Source organism: Liolophura sinensis, chromosome 12, assembly GCF_032854445.1.
Source record: "Liolophura sinensis isolate JHLJ2023 chromosome 12, CUHK_Ljap_v2, whole genome shotgun sequence".
Lineage (NCBI taxonomy): Eukaryota > Metazoa > Mollusca > Polyplacophora > Chitonida > Chitonidae > Liolophura > Liolophura sinensis.
The window spans coordinates 16,417,509-16,437,861 of NC_088306.1; the positions used below are offsets into that span (position 1 = coordinate 16,417,509).

Here is a 20,353-nt window from a genome sequence, read left to right on the forward strand (position 1 = left end):
GTTGGAGTCTCAAGAGCCAATGAAAAAAGAAAAAAAAAAAGAACACACACACACACAATGTTTTTTTTCCCATCCCTACAATATTATACCCACAAATGCATCCATGAGCAAAATTAAATTAATTCTTAAATGATTTTTAAGGAGATGTTACTCTCCAAACTTTGCCAAACACGTGTCTTGGGCAAAATTAAATCGACTGGACCGTGTGAAAAGAGAGGTTTGAATCCTGCTCTGATAAACAGCCCAATTAGAGTGCTTATAAATACCACTGCAATGTAACGGACTGCCAGCAGTAGGAGTACATCCTTCAAAACATGATGGTCGATAAGGGCTTCCATAATTCAGGGCAAACATGTTGCAGGTCCAAGATGACTTTATTGGGTAAGTAGAAAATATTTTCACATTTTCCACAAATCACTGATACAATCTATATACATAATATACACAAAGTCCTGTATTTCCATTTCTCAGGAAAAAATGATTTGTGGATAAAGCCTTCTGTGCTCACAAATTCTGTCAGTTCTCCCAAAATGTCTGCAAATGCCAGTACTCACTCAGTACTAACTAAACACATTAATATATACAGAAAGCAATGTTAGAATCCTTCAAAAACCACTCTAGATCTTTTGACCAACACCTGATTTCACTATTGCCCAATTGCTTTCCCTAACCATTTGCCCAATATCCTCTTGTGATGGGTGTCCAGGGTGACAGAATCACATCTTTGCAAATTTTGCAAACTTCAACAATGTCTGAGATGGCAGGATTCAGACCTATCTAGCAGCCATTGAAGGATGAGTGGGGTCTACACGTTCCAATTTTTCAAAATGTTTCCGCGCATTCTTGATGTTTATTAGAGTGGCGGCTGAAGCTAAAAGGAAAGAAAAAGAAAATAAGCCAGAGTAAGACATAACAGCAATGGTAAAGATACAGAGAAAATATGACGATGCTCAGAAAAAAAGATCAAACATGATTATGACTATGATTCTTGAAAATGAAATCAGTGGCATAATGTTATGATTTTTTTTGAAAAGAAAAGGACCAACTGTTGACCCGTTTACATGCTCACCACCAAAGTGTCCAATCACAGCTGTCAATCCAAAAATCTGACTAATAAAATGTTGCCAATTATAACTATTAATCATGGAACTAATTGTTTTAGGCCATCAAAAATGTTCTGGTGACAAGTCCATTCAGCATATTGTTGACTATTTGTTGAGATGTTTCCCACGGTTCTGGTCATAAGTCAATTCAACATATTGCAGGATTATTTTTTTGAGACTGTTCTCAACTGTTCTAGCGATAAGTCAATTCAGCATATTGCAGGACTATTTTTTTGAGACTGTTCTCAACTGTTCTAGTGATAAGTCAATTCAACATATTGCAGGATTATATTTTGAGACTGTTCTCAACTGTTCTAGTGATAAGTCAGTTCAGCATATTGCAGGACTATTTTTTTGAGACTGTTCTCAACTGTTCTAGTGATAAGTCAATTCAAAATATTGCAGGATTATTTTTTGAGACTGTTCTCAACTGTTCTAGTGATAAGTCAATTCAACATATTGCAGGATTATTTTTTTGAGACTGTTCTCAACTGTTCTAGCAATAAGTCAATTAAGCATATTGCAAGACTATTTTTTTGAGACTGTTCTCAACTGTTCTCAACTGTTCTAGTGATAAGTCAATTCAACATATTGCAGGATTATATTTTGAGACTGTTCTCAACTGTTCTAGTGATAAGTCAGTTCAGCATATTGCAGGACTATTTTTTGAGACTGTTCTCAACTTTTCTAGTGATAAGTCAATTCCACATATTCCAAGATTAATCAAGGCTTGAGATTAACTCTGGATCAAACCAGTGGAATATTGGCTGGATCTTTAAAGTTACATGTAAACAGGCGCTAGTCTGACTGTCCTGTGTAAACGAACATTTGCAAGTGACTGTTCCTACATATAAAACAAGCAACCATCCACAAAAAATTGCTTCCACCACATGTTTTACATTTAAATGCAAATACTAGTATATCATAGAAATGTTTGATCATGTTTTCCTTTATCAAACTGAAGAACCAATTACTACTAAGGAGGATCGGTAGACACTGGTCTTATTGCCCTATTCCTTTTTGTAGTTAATTTTGACACTGCTGTTTAGTGAGAATGTTCCATGCTGCACTAAGGAAACGCCAGTTCCACACATTGCACAACTATTTACGCAAACATTCAGTACAGTTTTCGCAAACATGATCATAATGTCTATGTAGGGCTTCTCCACGCCTACGTTCGCAGGAAAGCACTACCACTTGCCATGCCACAACAACATAGTTTTTACTCATTCAGTTTAATGCGCTGGAAGTCTAACAAGACTGCAGACAGACGGGGTGACGCTTTTTACAATTTTGTTGACGCAGATTTATGGGAAAAGAGTGACTGGCCTGCCTTATTAGTGTGGAGCTTGTGTTAAAACTCAGTACCTTGATTTGTTTACTTACCCATTTTAGAACAGTGAAATTGCTAGTGAACTTTCAATATTACAGCTACAACCAAAACAATATGCCTGCACCTGACATTGTTTTTTTCACCAACTAAACATGATTTTTTTAGGCTGGTAAAATGATAACAAACCCCCCCAAAAATCCTCAACTTTTTGGCCTATAAAAGAATGACTTTCAAGGCAATTTCTGCAGAATAATTAATACTAGTAGTCAGAATATGATAAGAATGTTACCTGGGATTCTAAATCATTCATTGATGATTCTAATCATCATTCTAAAATTCATAAGGTGGATAAATTGTATTCGACTTGCCCTTAGACTTGCAAAAAGAGTGAAGAAAAGGGTATGAAAATAAATATTGCTACTGTTAATAAAAAATATGACTCACGAATACTAGGATCTGACATGATCACCATAACGTAAGTGTTGGAAGTGAAGATATCGATGAACGAAGCGAAGGATGTGTTGCGGACCTCCATGCTCTGAAAGGAGGCAGCCAGTTTGCTGCAACTCAATTTGAACTGTTTGATGATGTTACTTATCTTCTCAAATCTGTGCACGTCTCTGTGTGGCTTCCTCTGGCAATGTGAGATTACCTAACAAAGAGAAGAAACACAATGAGGCTGTATCTCACCTGACATTTATTTAGGTTCTCTTTGGTCCACATGCATGGGTAATGGGAGGCGGTGGTTGATATGGCAGTATTGGGGGAAGGAAGATACAGAGTATTTTCTGCCAACACTGAAGTCCTTCTATCTTAATACGCTCATACTTCTGATCTAGCCTCTAAATGTCGGTAGACCCAGGATCAAATTCAGGTCAGGTCATACCAAAGTATCAAATGGTACTAGCTGCTGCCTCACTTGGCACTCAGCAGTTAATGGCCCACTGTCGTATAATGTGACTTGGTGGGGTATCATGTCTGGTGTCTTTTTTTTTTTGTTTTTGTTTTTCTGAAATTGTGATGTTGCTCAGCTGAGATATTGCAGTTTAAGCTAAGCAAAATTGAAAGCCCTTTGATGTTATGAGTTTTAACAAATAAGGCCGGAGTTATTTTTATCACACAAAGGCGTTTCCCCCATAACACTTTGATGATCAATAAAAAAAAAAAACCAAGTAATTGGCTAAGAAATGTCTGTCGCTCAAAATAAACAGGGATTTTCTCCTAAGTAATAGGGATGCAGCAAACGTGAGAGCAATATACATACATGTATATTTCCATTTTTATGTACTTATAACACATCTGAGTTAATTTATTTATTATTTGCCTGGAGTTTTATGTCTGTACTCAATAATTTTTCACTGATACGACGGTGACCAGTATTATTTGTGAGAGCAAGGGAGACTAAAAAATTTGAAAAAGTTTTTCAAAAAAATTCCCATAATCATGTGGGCAGGTCTTTCAAAGACTTATCACCTGTGACGAGACGACAGGTTTGCTCTGTGGTAACTGTCCATCATTCAGTGTTTAGTGTATAAACTATAAACTAAATGCACAAAATGTGGTGGCTCGCCATAGCTTAATCGCAATGTCATATGAAACTGCTGAATTTCGTCAATGGGACATAATGCTTCAGAAAATTAAATAAAAAACCAAAAAGACAAAACAAAACAGAAGTAATAAACAACAAAAATACAGGGGACGACAGAAGCATGGTGTAGAGAGGGTTTTAATAGCCCATATCAAGTGTAAGGCTATGCTGAAATCATGGAACCTACAGGTACACTGATAAAAACTGTTGACATAAACACAATATTTTGGTTAACAGCAATTTGTAAGGGCTTACCTGTGAAAACAATTTCACTTTTTATAACAATAAATATTTTGATACCATTAAAAAAAAAAAATGGGGGCCACCACATCCATGTATTACTTTCAGATTTCATGATAAATCAATTCGCACACAAATTCAAGGCGCTGGTGTACTTTAGTTGTGATTTATAACTTGGTGAGATGAAAACACAACTTTTAAAAGGCTTCATTACTTGGGTGGTACTTTTTAATATGGATCCTCAACCCGTAGAAATAATGAAAGTAAACACAGAAAGAGGATCTCACCAGAAATGTTGCCCGCTCAAACAGTAGGACTTCATCAGCATCAATAACCTCGGAGAAATTGGCCAAGTTACTCTCAAGTTGTTGTACATTAGGTATTAACTGGTACACAATGGATGACCATGCCTGGAAACAAGAGATTGTTTATCAGGTATTCTCTAACACACAATTTTTGTCGACAATAATTCCACATTATTGTCCAAGTATATTTCCAAGATCAGTCAGTCCAGAAATTAAGCAGCCTTTATCAATAGTGCTAGCTGTCAAAACAACTTTGTTAAGCGAAAGTCCAAATTAGGAACACCAAATTTGTCCCATAATCTTTTCCCAACATTCCCAACCATTGATGGAAAATATTAATAAAACAGAAAGAAACATAAAGTATGCCTAAAAATTTAAACAAAACTCTCCCTTTTTTGGCATATCTTTCTTCATTTTCCTTGAAACCATGCTTTACACTATATCACATGATATAACTTCTCATGATTTTTTCATCAACTGAAATATGTGGGAAGGTCTGCCAGTTTGCCTCGGGCTCTGCTCAGTTTCCTCCCACTGTAACACTAGCAGCTGTCGTCGAAGCGAAAAATTCCTTAGTATGGCATTAAACACCAATCAAATCAATCAGTGACTAAATCACTATACAGCACAACAGTTTGTACAAAAGGATTACCAATCAAATCACCATTCAGCACAACAGTTTGTACTACAAAACGATTACCAATCAAATCACCATTCAGCACAACAGTTTGTACTACAAAACGATTAAATGTGAAACTTGGTGAAAGTAGAAACAAAACAAAAAAAACCCCTGAAATTACAGATGATCTCACTAGTCTGCATAATATCTGTTTTTTGACCCACACAAAACTTACCTTGTACAGTGTCTCATCCCAGATTGAAGTGGCGAAACATGTGCAGTCTAAAGGTTTGGACAGTCTCTTCAGGTCTTCTTCCCTTTGACGAAATATCTGAAACGTATGACATCCTCCTTTATATAGAACTGGTATAGGAATCTTGTGATGGGATCAGTGGGATAATAAGTTTTACAACACTTTCAAGATTACATCATTTGTACACACTTTGCACCCTCTACTTTAGTTGTCGAAGAGCAGGTACCTTTTTCCATAATCCCAAAGGGTAATTTAGTAGAGGGAATGGGCTGATCTTTAGTCATATTTAGTAAACCGGACACTACTTGGCCCTGTCTGAGTTAATTCACTTAGGGTCTTTCAGCAACCTGCGGATGGTCGTGGGGTTCCCCCGGGGTCTGCCCGGTTTCCTCCCACCATATCGCTGGCCGCCGTTGTATAAGTGAAATATTCTTGAGTACGGCATAAAACACCAATCAAATAAATAAATAAATTCACTCAGTGTACCATGCACAGCCAAAGATGAGCTGGTTAAATGATGAAATGTCAACCGTAAAGAACTGTTAGTTTACAAGTAACATTTTTTCTAACTGATTAAAAATATTACATAATAAAGTTTGGGAAAGACTTGACATTCCTGCAGTTGTATGTCTTGATCCTAATACTTTATTCAACTTATCATTATGTTGACTATGATACTAATAACCCATTCACAAACCTAGTATAAAGTTTGTTCTGATAGTTTTGTTTATTACAGAATCACTTGTCCTTGTTAGCACACATTCTTGACTTCAAAAAAAGAAGAGCTAACAGTACATCTTTCACACTTAATACAGCACACCAGAGATTAGTACATGTCAGAAAATGGCTGTGCTACAGGGCCGTTCAGTCAGCAGGACTGAGGTTGCCATGACAACATACCAGTTGCCTCTGGTCATCCTGGACCAAATCCATCTTGTGCACCAGACAAAAGATCTTGGCATCTGGGGAGTTCTGTAAAATGGCCTCCAAGCACGACTGATAGTAGTGCATGTCCTTCTCCAGTTCTCTACTCTCCACATCAAAAACATAAATGAGCACCTCAACATTGCGGAAAATGTTGTCTCGCTGACTAGCAAAATAATTCTCCATAAACGCCTCCTGCCTGAAAAAATCACAAACAGATATTTCCCAATTCTGAGAACTCTCTCTATTTAAATTACCTCCCCTGTGGTGGTAAATATGTTGCAAGCAGTAATATAATTGAGTAGTAAAGTTCTGTGTCGAACACCAATAGTACACAGTGTGCAAATTGAGGAGGTCCTCATACATTCTGGTATTTCTCTAACTAATATACAAAAATAGACAAATGCTGAGTGTCTACATGTTTTTTTTTTGTTTTTTTTTTTTTCAGTCAAAATCATTTATCCTTAATATGCAACCAGTTACTGCCGTGTTCAGAAACACAATTATGACAATTTTTATCCACAGCAATTGCATCCACCTTCAAGTGATACCACTCACAGCAGGCATAATAATCCTCAAAACACACAAAAATCCACCTTTTAACAAATGACCACACTGACTAATGACAACTGGATATAATCATGGCATACTAGTCCAAAGTGTAAATCCATGTACTCCAATGCTCCAACAAAAGTTTAAACATCAACTTTTTTTCAGGAGTTATTAATAGCTTGATATACATCTTCAATACAAGTAAATACTTACCCACCACAATCCCATAAATTTAACACTAAGTTGCCAAGGAAACGGACATGAGAGTGCTCTACGTCAACTGAAAAACACAATTTTGACACAAAATGACCTTACCTGGACAGAAAAGGCAAAGACATAGATGTACAAACTTCAAATCCACATGAGACTGTATATCCTTTGCTACATGTTCAATTTCACTTTGACAAATTATAACCATTAGGAAAGATACATGTATGGCAGCTACAAACATTTATTTATTTATTTATTTGATTGGTGTTTTATGCCGTACTCAAAAATATTTCACCTATTCGACGGTGAATATGGGGAAATGGGGAAACCCATATTGGTGGGAGGCTCCTGGGTCATTACGCTGCATTAGTGGGCTAACCAACTGAGTTACGGAGGCCCCCCAGCCACAAAGAACATTCTCCACTGGTAGTTAAGCTAAACTTGCTCAAATAGAAGTATACCCTAACTCTTCAATCTTTTCAACCACCTCTGCAAACAAAACTTTGAAAGAAACATTCTGAGAGAACTATGAGCTGTGGAGAAACACACATAGTTTTATGAAACTTGCATGATACAAATCTTTTTTAGTGTCATTTTCATAATAATTGTATGCATAAATTCCAGTGAAAAAAGTGCTTCAGCGATTGAAACTGTTAAAGATTTACAGTACCGGTATGAACCTTGTAGTTTATATTAACCCCGCTAGTTAGGATAAGTTAACCTTTCTCTTCTGCATGTGTACATAGATAAAATCCTTATGAAAACAGATGCTGTGTCATTTCACATCCAGACCCGTCACAAACCACTCGCCCACTTACTTGTTGCTCCCAGTCTCCGTGTATCCCTGGCAATGTAATTGGCAAATATAATCGAGCGCATACTGGTTTTGCCAGAGCCACTTTTGCCCATGAGAAGAACCTGTATATGAATGAAAATGATTGATTGATTGATTGATTGGTGTTTTCCTCCAGGCTCGAATATTTCACTTACATGACGATGGGCAGGATTATGGTGGGTGGAAATCAGGCAAAAAACAAAAACAAGCACATGTACATAATGAAAAAAAAAAGTGATGCTCATGGATTTAACAACCAACTTCATTTCCCTCAAAGTTCTATGTGAAACAGGCCGAATGGATTTTTTAATTTAATGATTAAACGTTGAGGGATGAAAATATCAAAAATTGTTGAAAATAGACTCAAATGTTTAATTTAACAGAATTACACGGTACAGCTGAAAAATTCTTGAGCAAAGCGAAAAACCACAATCAAATGGGTTGGCCTACAGGCCGGTCTGAAATCCGATCTGGGCATTGTGACCAAAACTGTAATGACTCAAAACTGATACAGATCGAATGATATTGTCTTTTTCTTTTCAGCAGTGTATAATATGTCAAGACCGAAGCCTGTGTTTATGGTTTTCTTTTTGCCAGACCAATATGCCATCATAAGCTGGAAAGGATATGATTACTGTTGCGCTGAAAAGAGAAAATATCGCAAAGTTTACACTTGCATATTATGAACATGAATAGAGAAAGACAATATCATTCGACCTATATCAGTATTGATTCGATACCCGCTGCCGTTTGGCCACAATGCCCAGACCGGATATCAGATCTGCAGACCGGAGCTCAGACCGGCTTTTAGGCTGAGCCCAATCAAATAAATTAATTACTTCCTACACGTTTTGCCATCTTCAAACATAATCTGGGAGCTTACACGGATAGATGAGTACCATGACTATTTAAAGGCCTTCACAGAGAAACTCAGAAGGTAGCCTGATCTATGTGACCCTGTCTTAAAGTGAAAGCGCTATAGTTTGGGTCCATCAGAGTTCACATAATTCGCATACCGCTGCTCAATCCATTTTACCAAAACCATCTTCCCCATCCGACAATGTTACTAAAGATTCCCCACACAAACCTTTTTCTTCATGTTGCTGGAGTGCTGGAGTGCTTGAGCTACCTCGTCAACTGTGCACAATCCCTACTACCCTTCACAAACCACTGGAAGCGAAAGAATATAAGCAATTTCTCCTCTTCAACAAAACATCCCGCTATGTGCAACTGTCAGTCCGCCATTTTGTAATCACATGGTTGTCACACGTGAAGGTAAAGTTGTCGCCCCTTGACTAGCTCTGGAAGCAGGTGCTTGCCCTTTAAAACATATAGGCTTTTAGCCTTGTTTTCATGAAATTGAGCTCGGTTCTAAGTTGTTAACAACTTTATCCCACGTGGTCAAGCTGCCTTCGATAATGATTAAATCATTCATACTGTTACTTTGGTAGTTGAATGTAAACTTTACATTTTTTACATTTTACATTCAAGACATTTGTTGTCTTCGTATGTTCTATTGTTATATGTATTGACAATACTTATATATCTCCATATGTGCCCAGTTGTTTAATACATACACACACAGGCATGAATAAACGCATTGCATTTAGGCCTACTCTCCCTAATCGCATATCCACTGTAGGTTGATTTGTTACCTAGGACATCATAAACAAAGGTATTTTACACATGTAAATGCACGTGGTTGTCTGTACGTATTTTATACATATTCTACATTCAATGTTCATAATTTTGGTATGATAGGATACATGTTCTGCGTTATTGGTTAATGTTACATGCTAATGTTGCCTTTGTTTCGGGTGACACGAGTCCATTGTGACGTTGCAATTAATTCATGTATAATTAGATTGTTTGTAATTTGCTGTTAATTCTTTAACGATAAGAAATACATGTTCCCGGTCAAAGTTTGCAATTCTCCTGGAAAACTCAGTCGTTTCTCATGGTATATGCCTGTAGCATATGTTGTGGACATATGTCAGTAAGAAATCCATATATATTGGCCCACTTGCACTAAGCACTCTTAGCGTCACGTGCATTCATACAGATACCATCTGGGCCAATAAAAACCATTGTAGAATATGATATTTTAAAACTATTTTACTTGGGTAAAAAAATTCTAAAAAAATAAATCGAATTATTTTTTGGCCAGTGTTTAATGATATTTCATTAGACATATGCTTACTGTTTTTAGTGTTTCGTTACCTGTATCATAGCTTAACCTTCTGTACAGTTATTATAACATTCCAGAAGTACATATAATTCCTCTTCAATTTTACTATTGTAACACAACAGACACAAATGTTCATTTATACGGGGTGGATCGTCCAACATCATTGAAAACTGTTGACTGCTTCTCTTCGCACGATTCCGTCTTAATTTCGTACTTTACATACTTTCTAAGTTCTTTGATGATCTGAGTTAAACGTCGTTTACAGAACTAACCTCGCGATTATTGACCTGGGACGTCCATTTGTGTTGAATGCTGGTATACGAATATGTGTTTCGACGTATAGATTTGTGTTCTCATCTTCTACAGCGAGCTTATACTATGAGCAATTAATATACGCACGGAATCTGGTTAAGGCAGATCTATGCTTCTTCTCGTTAACGAGTAGTAACTGCGATAACATAAAGAATATTGGTTTGAATGTGCAATAACAGTTTATCTTGGGCATGTTAGACATACCAGATTTCAAGAACAAAGAATAATAAAGAGAACAAGTTATTTCACAGACTTTAGTCAAAGTTGAGTCTCGGCTTTTACAGTGCTGATTATGCCGGACATGCTCTGTATATGTCTAAGATAACTTACTTGAGAATCCCAATTTTGTCAGATACTTTTACGTATAGATTTATTATATTCTCGTACTTGATTCAGAGGGAATTTATTACATTCTTGTACTTGATTCAGAGGGAATTTATTACATTCTTGTACTTGATTCAGATGGTGATTTATTACATTCGTGTACTTGATTCAGAGGGGATTTATGCAGTAATTAAGAATTACCAGAGCTCTGGATATATGAAATAGATATTTATAATACAGTTTAAAAATGGAAATATTTTTAGTGGTACACGATTAACTTCTCCCAGTACATCCATTCTAATGAGCTGATTTGGAATGGACTCCAGGTATCTGCTTGACAAAAATTAAGTACGTGTTATCGAACTCATTTTCCTGAAGTAGCAAAGAGTTTGAAAAAATCGAAGTGAATAGAACATCCTTTCTACTCTTTTGGGTCGTATAACAGGATGATTTAATTCTGGACCAGTGACGTCTTAATCTGTTGCAATCAGCATCGCTGTAATTCTTTTTTACCTAATTCTACTTAAGCCATTGTGTTAGGGCGCCCCCCTAACACAAATTGCTAATATTTATGCCATTACATGAACAGTTAGAATACAACCCTGATTGAGGTAAAATGACCAGAGGCCTTATGTGTGATCATTAATTTAGGCAACTATTACATTGTCGTCGCTGCTCTGGTTTTACTCTCTATGGTCTACGTATATCACATTGTCGTCGCTGCTCTGGTTTTACTCACTATGCTGTACGCCTATCACATTGTCGTCGCTGCTCTGGTTTTACTCTCTATGCTGTACGTCTGTCACATTGTCGTCGCTGCTCTGGTTTTACTCTCTATGTTGTACCTCTATCACGCTGTCTTCGGTACTCTGGTTTTACTCTCTATGCTGTATTTCTATCACACTGTCGTCGCTGCTGTTATATTAATAGCAGAATCAAACTGTTGGAATGCTAAATTGTTGCTAAATTGGCCACAGTTTAAGGACTGGATACCAAAGATTGCCCTTTTTGACTCCGGTTGCCAGATTTGAAAGTGCCTGGTTAAGTTTCCTTTCAATGTGAAAGACTAGCCCAAGGTATTTGCACTTGTTCACACATTCCGGTCCTTGCAGGCTGACATGAAATCTTTCATCTGAATTTATACGTCGAAACAGAAATTCGTATACCGTCCCTCAAGAAGACGAACGTCAGGGTTACTAATAGCAAGGCCAATTCCAAAAATAACGTCAAACACAAACCACCAAAGAACAAAAGAAAGTATATAAAGTACGAAAATACGACAGAATCAAGCAAAGAGAAGCAGTCAAGAAGTTTCAATGAAGTTGGAAAGACGCAAGGAATGCTCTAGGCGAATGAATGAAATCATTATTCACATCGTGTACTATGCTAGTTCATAAGATGATGTTAAGTAAATATGTACCGGTATCCGGTAGATGCGGTGTGACTAAACGGTTCATAAATCCAACATGGCAATCTAATTCAACAAGATGAATATGCGGAGATCTTCCTTCTCCCGAAGAAAGATCACTTGTCACTGTATATGCAGACTGGAATCAGTGTTTGCACGACATGCAGTCAACATATTTATCCCATACTATATGGGAATGGGTACTATATAGCTCATTCAGGAGATCATTAATAAGATATTAAGAAGTGAACTTTTCACCTTACTCTGGAGAACTCCCCTGGAAACTGAGAATAAACAGCACTTACGCCAGCGCGATGTAAGTTGACGAATAACCCATTATGCTACGCAGTCAAATACATTGTTAAAATACATAAAACAAGAAAATAGTTTCTTTTTAGCATTCTTCGAATTTGTCAACAATTGTTTTCAATGGGAATTTATAGTCGAAGGTTTGATGCCCATTTCTGAAAACAGTTTAAGGCTTAAATAAGATTCCACTGATTTCAGTGAAAGCAATAACAGCAAACTTTGACAATGTTCTACCGATGACGTATTCGACCACTTGTGGTCTTATTCAAAACGGTACAAAATAATTTCCTAAGATAGCGGTTGAGAGTTATTCCTCAGCAATTATTTGGCAAGGTGGGAGAACCATTTTTATGGATGGGAATAATCAAACCATCATTCTAAGCCTTAAGGAATATGTCTTTAATAAGAAGGCGATTGGACATATACAGCAGCAGTGATTGGATATTAGATATAGGGAAGCCGGATTTATCTAATTGTAATGCTGTTGGAGCCTGCAGCTTTTTTATGACTTAAAGGCAACTTTCAGAGCCAAGATTAGGTCGCTCTCTCTAAATAAGGGCATTTTACTTCACAAGATAATCCACTTCTAAAAATTAATCTTATGTCTAGTTTCAGGAATAAAATGATCTGACTTAGCATTTAGAGTTTTAAAGTGTTCAAATCAATGTTCTCATTTTCTGATTCTAACTTTTTTTCATGTTTTCCAAATAGTGCCACGTTCAAGAAGCATAATTAAATTGGTGAAGTAACTGACATATATGCCCATCTGCGCAGCCTGGTCTTACCTTTATATTGTCTCTGCTGGCTAAAAAAAATCTAACTTTGATTTATTTATTTGATTGGTGTTTTACGACGTACTCACGAATATTTCACTTATTTGACGGCGGCCAGTATTATGGTGGGAGGAAACCGGTCAGAACCCAGGGGAAACATCCGCAGGTTGCCGTCAGACCTTCCCACGTACGACCGGAGAGGAATCTAACTTTAAGGTGTTCATTTTTTAATTTTCGCAGTTTTTTTTGTAGATCGATACATTTCATGCAATGCCTGTCTTAGCAGGGTTACTTTGCGCTATTTTTACGGTGGATCTTATTGAATAACTCCAGCACAAATCCATGCGCAGTGTGCATGTGATCAGATCTGATGGTGCATCTGCAGTGTCACTTACATCTGCCGGATCAGATGTCAGAGACATTAAGAATTTATGTAGGCCCTGACAAACTATACACTTCGCCAAGTTCATGAGCACACATTTGTACACATGCTGTGTAAATGGACATACAGATCGCTGTGTACATTTATACATCAGGATTAAATTTACACCTAATTATTTATTTATATGACTGGTATTTTACGTTGTACCCAACAATATTTGATTTATGCAACGGGGGCCCGCGTTATAGTGGAAGGAAACCCGGTGGAGCCAGGAGGAACCCACGACCGGCTGCAAGGTATTGACAGACCTTCCCATTCATGTAGGGTCGACGAGGGAGCCAGCATGAGCTGGACTCCGCCTGCTTTCCTCCTAGCTTAATGCTGGCCACCATCGTATATCTACGTAAATATAGTGAAATATTCTTGAGCACAGCGTAAAACTTCAATCAAATCAAATACTAACTTGAGGAACTTCACACACTTACGATTTTGTGTTTCCTTGCAGTATACCCAACTGGTTTCATCTTGGTACACAGCTCACTAACTGATCAGTAATAAACTAGTATGTGCCACGTGGATATATACTGAACAGTATACCACTTCGGATGAATTGATTGAGAGAGTTTGTATGCGTATATGAATATCGGATTGAACTATCGGAATGTGCCTTATGCTATTTGTCAGAAGCTGAATGGTGAATGTATTAACGAACACCTTATTAATGTGATTAATTCTATCGCTCCCCATTATGTGATTTTGATTTCTTTACCAATGCCCTCGATGGCCCTCGGCCATCCCCAGGTTAATTACTGGCAGACCTTCCCAAGCATAAATGGGGGCCTCCGTGACTCAGTTGGTTAGCGCGCTAGCACAGCGTAATGACCCAGGAGTCTCTCACCAATGCGGTCGATGTGAGTTCAAGTCCAGCTCATGTTGGCTTCCTCTCCGTCCGTACGTGGGAAGGTCCTCCAGCAACCTGCGGATGGTCGTAGGTTTCCCCCGGGCTGTGCCCAGTTTCATTCCACCATAATGCTGGCCGCCGTCGTATAAGTGAAATATTCTTGAGCACGGCGTAAAACACCAATCACATAAATAAATAAATAAATACACAAGTATAAACGTGGTTTTGAATATTTATATGTGGGTATGCTTGAGTTTTCATGTCGTACTTATCAATTTTGCAGACATATAATGACGACGAAGGGTCATTAGGAGTGTATACATGTGCACCTACTGTGTCGTCTTTTGGCTCGCCACGGTATGGCTGAAATAATGCCAATGTGGCGTTAAGCCATAATCATTCATTCATTTTTCTTGTGGCAGGGCGAGTCCATGCTGCCTAAGTAGCAACAATATACAGGAATCATTATATAGGATCTTTATGTCAATTGTGTGTCGGATTTCACACATAGAATAAGCCCCTAAAGCACGCAAGGGTAAGTCTTCCTATACGCCCACGCTATCCTCCTAGCATATATATGTGCACTGACGGCCTAGTCTGAATATATCATTATATGCGTATATATAGTTTCTACCTCCATGGTTAAAGCAACCGACTGCATGAGACACAGGACAATAATCCACTTCGAGCACACAAGCATTCAATCATGTCAGCATATATAAGTGTTTTACCTCTTCCTTTACTACAAGCTGTTCAAAAAGATTCGTAAGCTTCTTACGTCGGTTTACCCTAGTGGGGCCGATTAATCACGGCGTTTCCGACTAGGGATTACATTCGGCATTTCGCCTTATATATGTAGGCCTATACCGAGTTTTATAAATGTAACTCTAATATTACAACAGCTCTCAGATGTTTCACTGCATACGTGAGCAAAAGCATGACCTATATACATGATCCACATCGCGTGATAGGCTGTCAGGTCAGACACGTGTGGGTCAAGTGAGCCAATACACTGTCTCTCGCTGGCAAGAGCCCTTGAGGCATAAACGATATACGTAATGGCTCTGCAACCATAAAAAAATAAAATAAAATAAAATAAAATAAAATAATCACAAAATAATCCCTACTTCAAACGGTGGCCATTATATGTTGGAAATCACCCGAAACTATGAACATTCGCAAGGACAGAAAAAATATTTGTGTATGACAAAAAGCCGTTTCTAAAGAAAATTACACGAGTCAGTTAATGCTCGTACTTGTGTTTGTCACCGAGCTGATTTGTTCCATTTATTACGATCTATATTACTCTGCCTTGTATTTGAAAATCCTATGAAGTGAAGGAGTTCAACAACAGCTTAGGCCCTAATTATCGCTTTGTGAAAGATGTGTCCCTTACTTGGCACATGTCTGTTATTTATTTACGAAATATTATTGAATTATTGAATGATGAGTTAAATAACTACCAAACACATGTCATTTAATAAATAAATACAGTGTTATGCACTGCGCTAAACTTTGCTAGTGACAGACACAGCAAAACTGATGTAGGGTCTATACATGTACGTACGGTTAAATTCTATCGCGCCGCGCAGAGCTAAATGGGAAGCTTAATTTGAAGAGATGACTGTATGGTTCAGTCCAAGTGACAGGGACCTACTGACGAAATCCCGGAGTTGATTAAAACCGCAAAAAAATCCGCGAGAGCTGGATTTGAAACTGTGACCTCTTTTGAGGTGAAATCGATCAATTCATCAGCGCATGCATGCAAAAAGCGATGGGTTCGATGACATGCGATTTAGTAAATGGTCTCACGTAGTGGCGTCTTGGAGTTTTACGGTTTAAACTTTTGAATATACTTTTCATTTCTTTCGCTGTCAACAAATGCGCGTGAGCCTTTGGGAAAGACCAATCTCCCATATCAAGCAGGGGTTGTTGTCTCCTACATCCACGAATTTGATTGACAGGTCTCGTTAAAACCTATACTAGCCCCCAGTTTTGAAATGGTGTCGGTGGAGGTCGAATGTCACCATCGTTCGGAATTCGATCCTACTTTGTATATATACCTCACGTACACTGAAGGCTGGACATCAACGTTGTTGTAAAGCGAAGCTGCGCTCGTCTGTTTTAATATGAAAAACAAAGGCCAGATAATGTATTAGCATTTCCTTGTAAACAGGGACTGATTGGTAGAGTCCATTTCAGGTAGGGTACGGTGACATCGCCAGTGGTCCAACTGCAGACTTCATTTCTTGTTTTAAAAAAATGCTCAATGACAACAACAACAACTTTTTACGCCTAACTATGCATGAGTATAATACGTGTGGTAAATCAGACTCATGTTGTCTATGGCGCAAAAGGTGTGTCAAATCAAAAAATTGCAGCGCATGGTCACATAAGTAAAATAAGACAGCCTTGTAAAAATCATTTGTCGCGCATGCGCACTTCGAAATCGGGGCATTGCATTCTGTGACCTAGAAAACATGGCTGAAGCTTGAAACGTCAGTTCAGACGTGAGACAAGACCAAGTGTGGTGGAAATTTAACATTTACTCTTATCTACGTTGAATTTCAAGAAGATAAACGTAAGTATTTTAGTGTTTTATCTACAACTTGACGTAAGTTTGAATTTTTAATGGCCATGTGAGATGTTAGAGGTTTTTCTCCCCAGGATGTTGCACCGCAAGTTCTGTGTGAAAGCGACTAGGCCTACCTGTCGGAACTTATGCCTATGTATATATACGATATACAACTTAGTCACGTTTTTATCCTACACGTGCTCGCCCTAGTATAGATAGTTGAACATCAGCCTACCTACCTTAACATATATACCTCTGTCTACTCGTTGTAACTGTTGTCGCCGTGGTATAAGTGAAATATTCTTGAGTACGGCGTAATTAACACCGATCAATCAAATAAATAAATAAATAAAGAAATAAATCGTTGTATCATGTGTTGTACATGTTTTTTCCAGCACTTATTGTATGGTAATTTAATTTAAAGTCAGTTATAAAGACTATACCTTAGCTATGTTTGACTTGTTATTAGCCAGTGAGCCCTTTCCCATATGTTCATATAGTCCATCAAGATGGACTCATTGTGCTATTTTAAAAATCTGACATTCCCCGTAACAGAGTCCATCGCTGAGTCTCACACAAATCGCCACATATCTGCACACTCCAACTGGACTGAGCCGAACTCAGTGAGGTCAGCGCTCACTGTAACCAAACTTACCTGTACTAAAAATACAAGCTCTTTTTTTTATGCCTTTCTAGATTGAATTAAAAATGTTGAAGTTGTACTTACAGACAACATTTGAAATATAATATAAAATATAAATCTTTATACCAATATCAAAGGATAGGATTTCAATACCAAAACTCAGTTGCATTTCAATTCCTGAAGTAGGACACTTCAAAATGGTTGTCGACGGTGAGGCACTTGGTACCGATGAAGTTCTAGCAGGCAATGTGACCACCACGCAGCAAGTTAATTAGTTTTATAGGTGAGGATAGTAAATTAAGAAGATAGTATTTGGGATTCCACCATAAAATTACATATAAATGAGTAGAATCATTGAATTAGATAGCTAAAAGTGGGAGGAAAATATGAGTTTCAAATCCATTTTTTGAGAGTCGGCGATGGACTCAAGTGTTACAATGAATGTCAGAATTTTAAAATCACTCACTGAGTCCATCTAGATGATCAATCTCACTTCCAAAAGGGAGAGGGTTAGATCTGACTGGTTGAGGGGGTTAGCATTTGAGCTAAGCTTGCTTCCTCTTTGACCTTATGGAAAGCTTTTGGAAAAATGGTGGATAACTAATCTCTCTGGCCTCTCCAGTTATGCCATAACAGTGCTTAGAGTCCAGATAGATCCTGAGCTGTCAATCATTCCAAAGATAAATATCATTGGGAAGAGTTTTTGGAGATGGAGAAGGCATAATATAATAATACGTGTCATGCTGATCTGGACCAAAATGTTCCTCCCTGTTTAAGAATTCTGGGTATGAAAAATAAGTGGAATAGCTTTTCATTTTAGCAAGATGAAAGTTATATCTCTGTTTAACTATGGAAACATTCCTACCTGTGACGACAGGTCCAAATATCAAAATGGTGAATGTCACAGCCAAGATTTCTTGGCTACTGAATTTGCTTTATCAGTGAACGACAACGTTAAGCATAAATATGATCCTTGCCTTGCTAAAATAAAACCATTATTAAATGATTGGTGAGACTGTTGCCAGACATCACAAGAGAATGTGTTCATTGGCAATCTGTGTTCTATTCAAATTCACTATAAACCTAGGACATAAGATATTAGCTCTTGAGGTACGTGGGAAGGTCTGTCAGCAACCTGCGGATGGTCGTGGGTTTTGCACGGGCTCTGCCCGGTTTCCTCCCACCATAATGCTGGCCGCCGTCGTATAAGTGAAATATTCTTGAGTATGGCGTAAAACACCAATGAAATAAATAAAGAAATATTAGCTCCTGAGAACTATTGCTGTGATTAAGTCTTTTAGCACTCCCCACTCCCCTCGGACAAGTGTCTTTGAGAGTTGTTGCAATACATCTTCGAATGATATAAATACAGTGTCCATACCTGATTCAGTGATAACTACATGTACTTGTAAGAGGTTGAAAACTGTATCGGGCTTTTGCTTATGGGTCAATTACTCACTTTGAGCAATACCAGAACCCGAGACCACACCCCACAGTCTTGGAAGTGGTTATGGTGATAAATTTAGGCGAAAATGTAAAGAGCAAATGTAACTGAAAAATGTATCTGAGCAATAATTGTTGGCTGAAATATTGTGAAAAAATATTAGAGTCAATAAGACAGCAGAAAGATGTCCCAATGCAAAATGATGCTTTGCGGCATGGTAAGGATCAGATACAGCATTGTACATGTTTGTCCCCTGTTTTATATATTCTGACAGAAGGAGAGCTACAGAATTTAAGCCCAATCCAAGGCTGTGTGGCATGTTTCATTTTGAGAGAGGATACTATGCATATTGTATATATTAGCCAAGTTAGCACTGTGTGGAAAGTTTTGAGAATAACTACATGTATATTGCGAAAAGGTGTTTTGACCGGATGGTAGGCCGTTAATTACTTCCTGTAATGCCAAGGATTCATGGCTGAACAGCTAAGTTACCCGCTCAGGTTCATTGGCTTTCCCTTCATACCTCTCCATCAAGAGCATACCATCAGTATTACTGGGTAGGTCTGCTTATGTGAAAAGTGCGTATACATGACTGAACAAATGAGTTGCTCACGTCTTGACTGTAGGAGGCCTTCATCTTGGGTTTTGAGTCAGTGTGTCGTATGTGTTGTATGTTTGTGGTACGATTTTTTGTAAGTCACTATTACCGTATTATAGTCCTGTAGGTGTGATTAGTGTACACGTATGACATCTTTGTGGAGGCACACCAACATCATTCTCCACAGTTTTTATCAGGTATGCTTTACCAGTGCAGCCAGACTTCGTTTTAGGGGTGTGTTAGGTCTAAGAGTGTGATAGCTTGCTTCAAATTCAAAGTTCTGCTGTAGGCAAAGGACATTTGTACTAGCTGTGTAATGTGCTGTGTAGATTGATGGCACGTGGCTTTGCTGATAAAGTGGCCTGATTTTACTGGCTGTAAAACATACAACTGTACAGGTGCCCTCAATGGTTCAGTGGAGTTTGGGGTTGTTCCCCCTGTAGCTAGAATGCCGCTCACTCTGACATAGCTTGAAGTCAGGAGATTTCGATGCCTTGAATTAGGGATATTTTACTGAGGGCAGCTGTTCTCCAG

The 20,353-nt window shown here is 38.0% G+C and overlaps 1 protein-coding gene across 1 annotated transcript; it reads right to left on the reverse strand.

Moving 5' to 3' along the window:
* Window positions 1-282: 282 nt before the first annotated feature.
* LOC135479100 (ras-related GTP-binding protein A) lies at window positions 283-9,073 on the reverse strand. Its single transcript, XM_064758821.1, has 8 exons — window positions 9,050-9,073; window positions 7,946-8,045; window positions 7,131-7,197; window positions 6,342-6,564; window positions 5,424-5,519; window positions 4,552-4,674; window positions 2,881-3,088; window positions 283-871 (listed from the first exon to the last, which is right to left on the reverse strand). The coding sequence occupies exons 1-8, from the start codon at window positions 9,059-9,061 to the stop codon at window positions 774-776; spliced, it is 927 nt and encodes a 308-aa protein (XP_064614891.1). The 5' UTR covers window positions 9,062-9,073; the 3' UTR covers window positions 283-773.
* Between the last annotated feature and the right edge of the window lie 11,280 nt (window positions 9,074-20,353).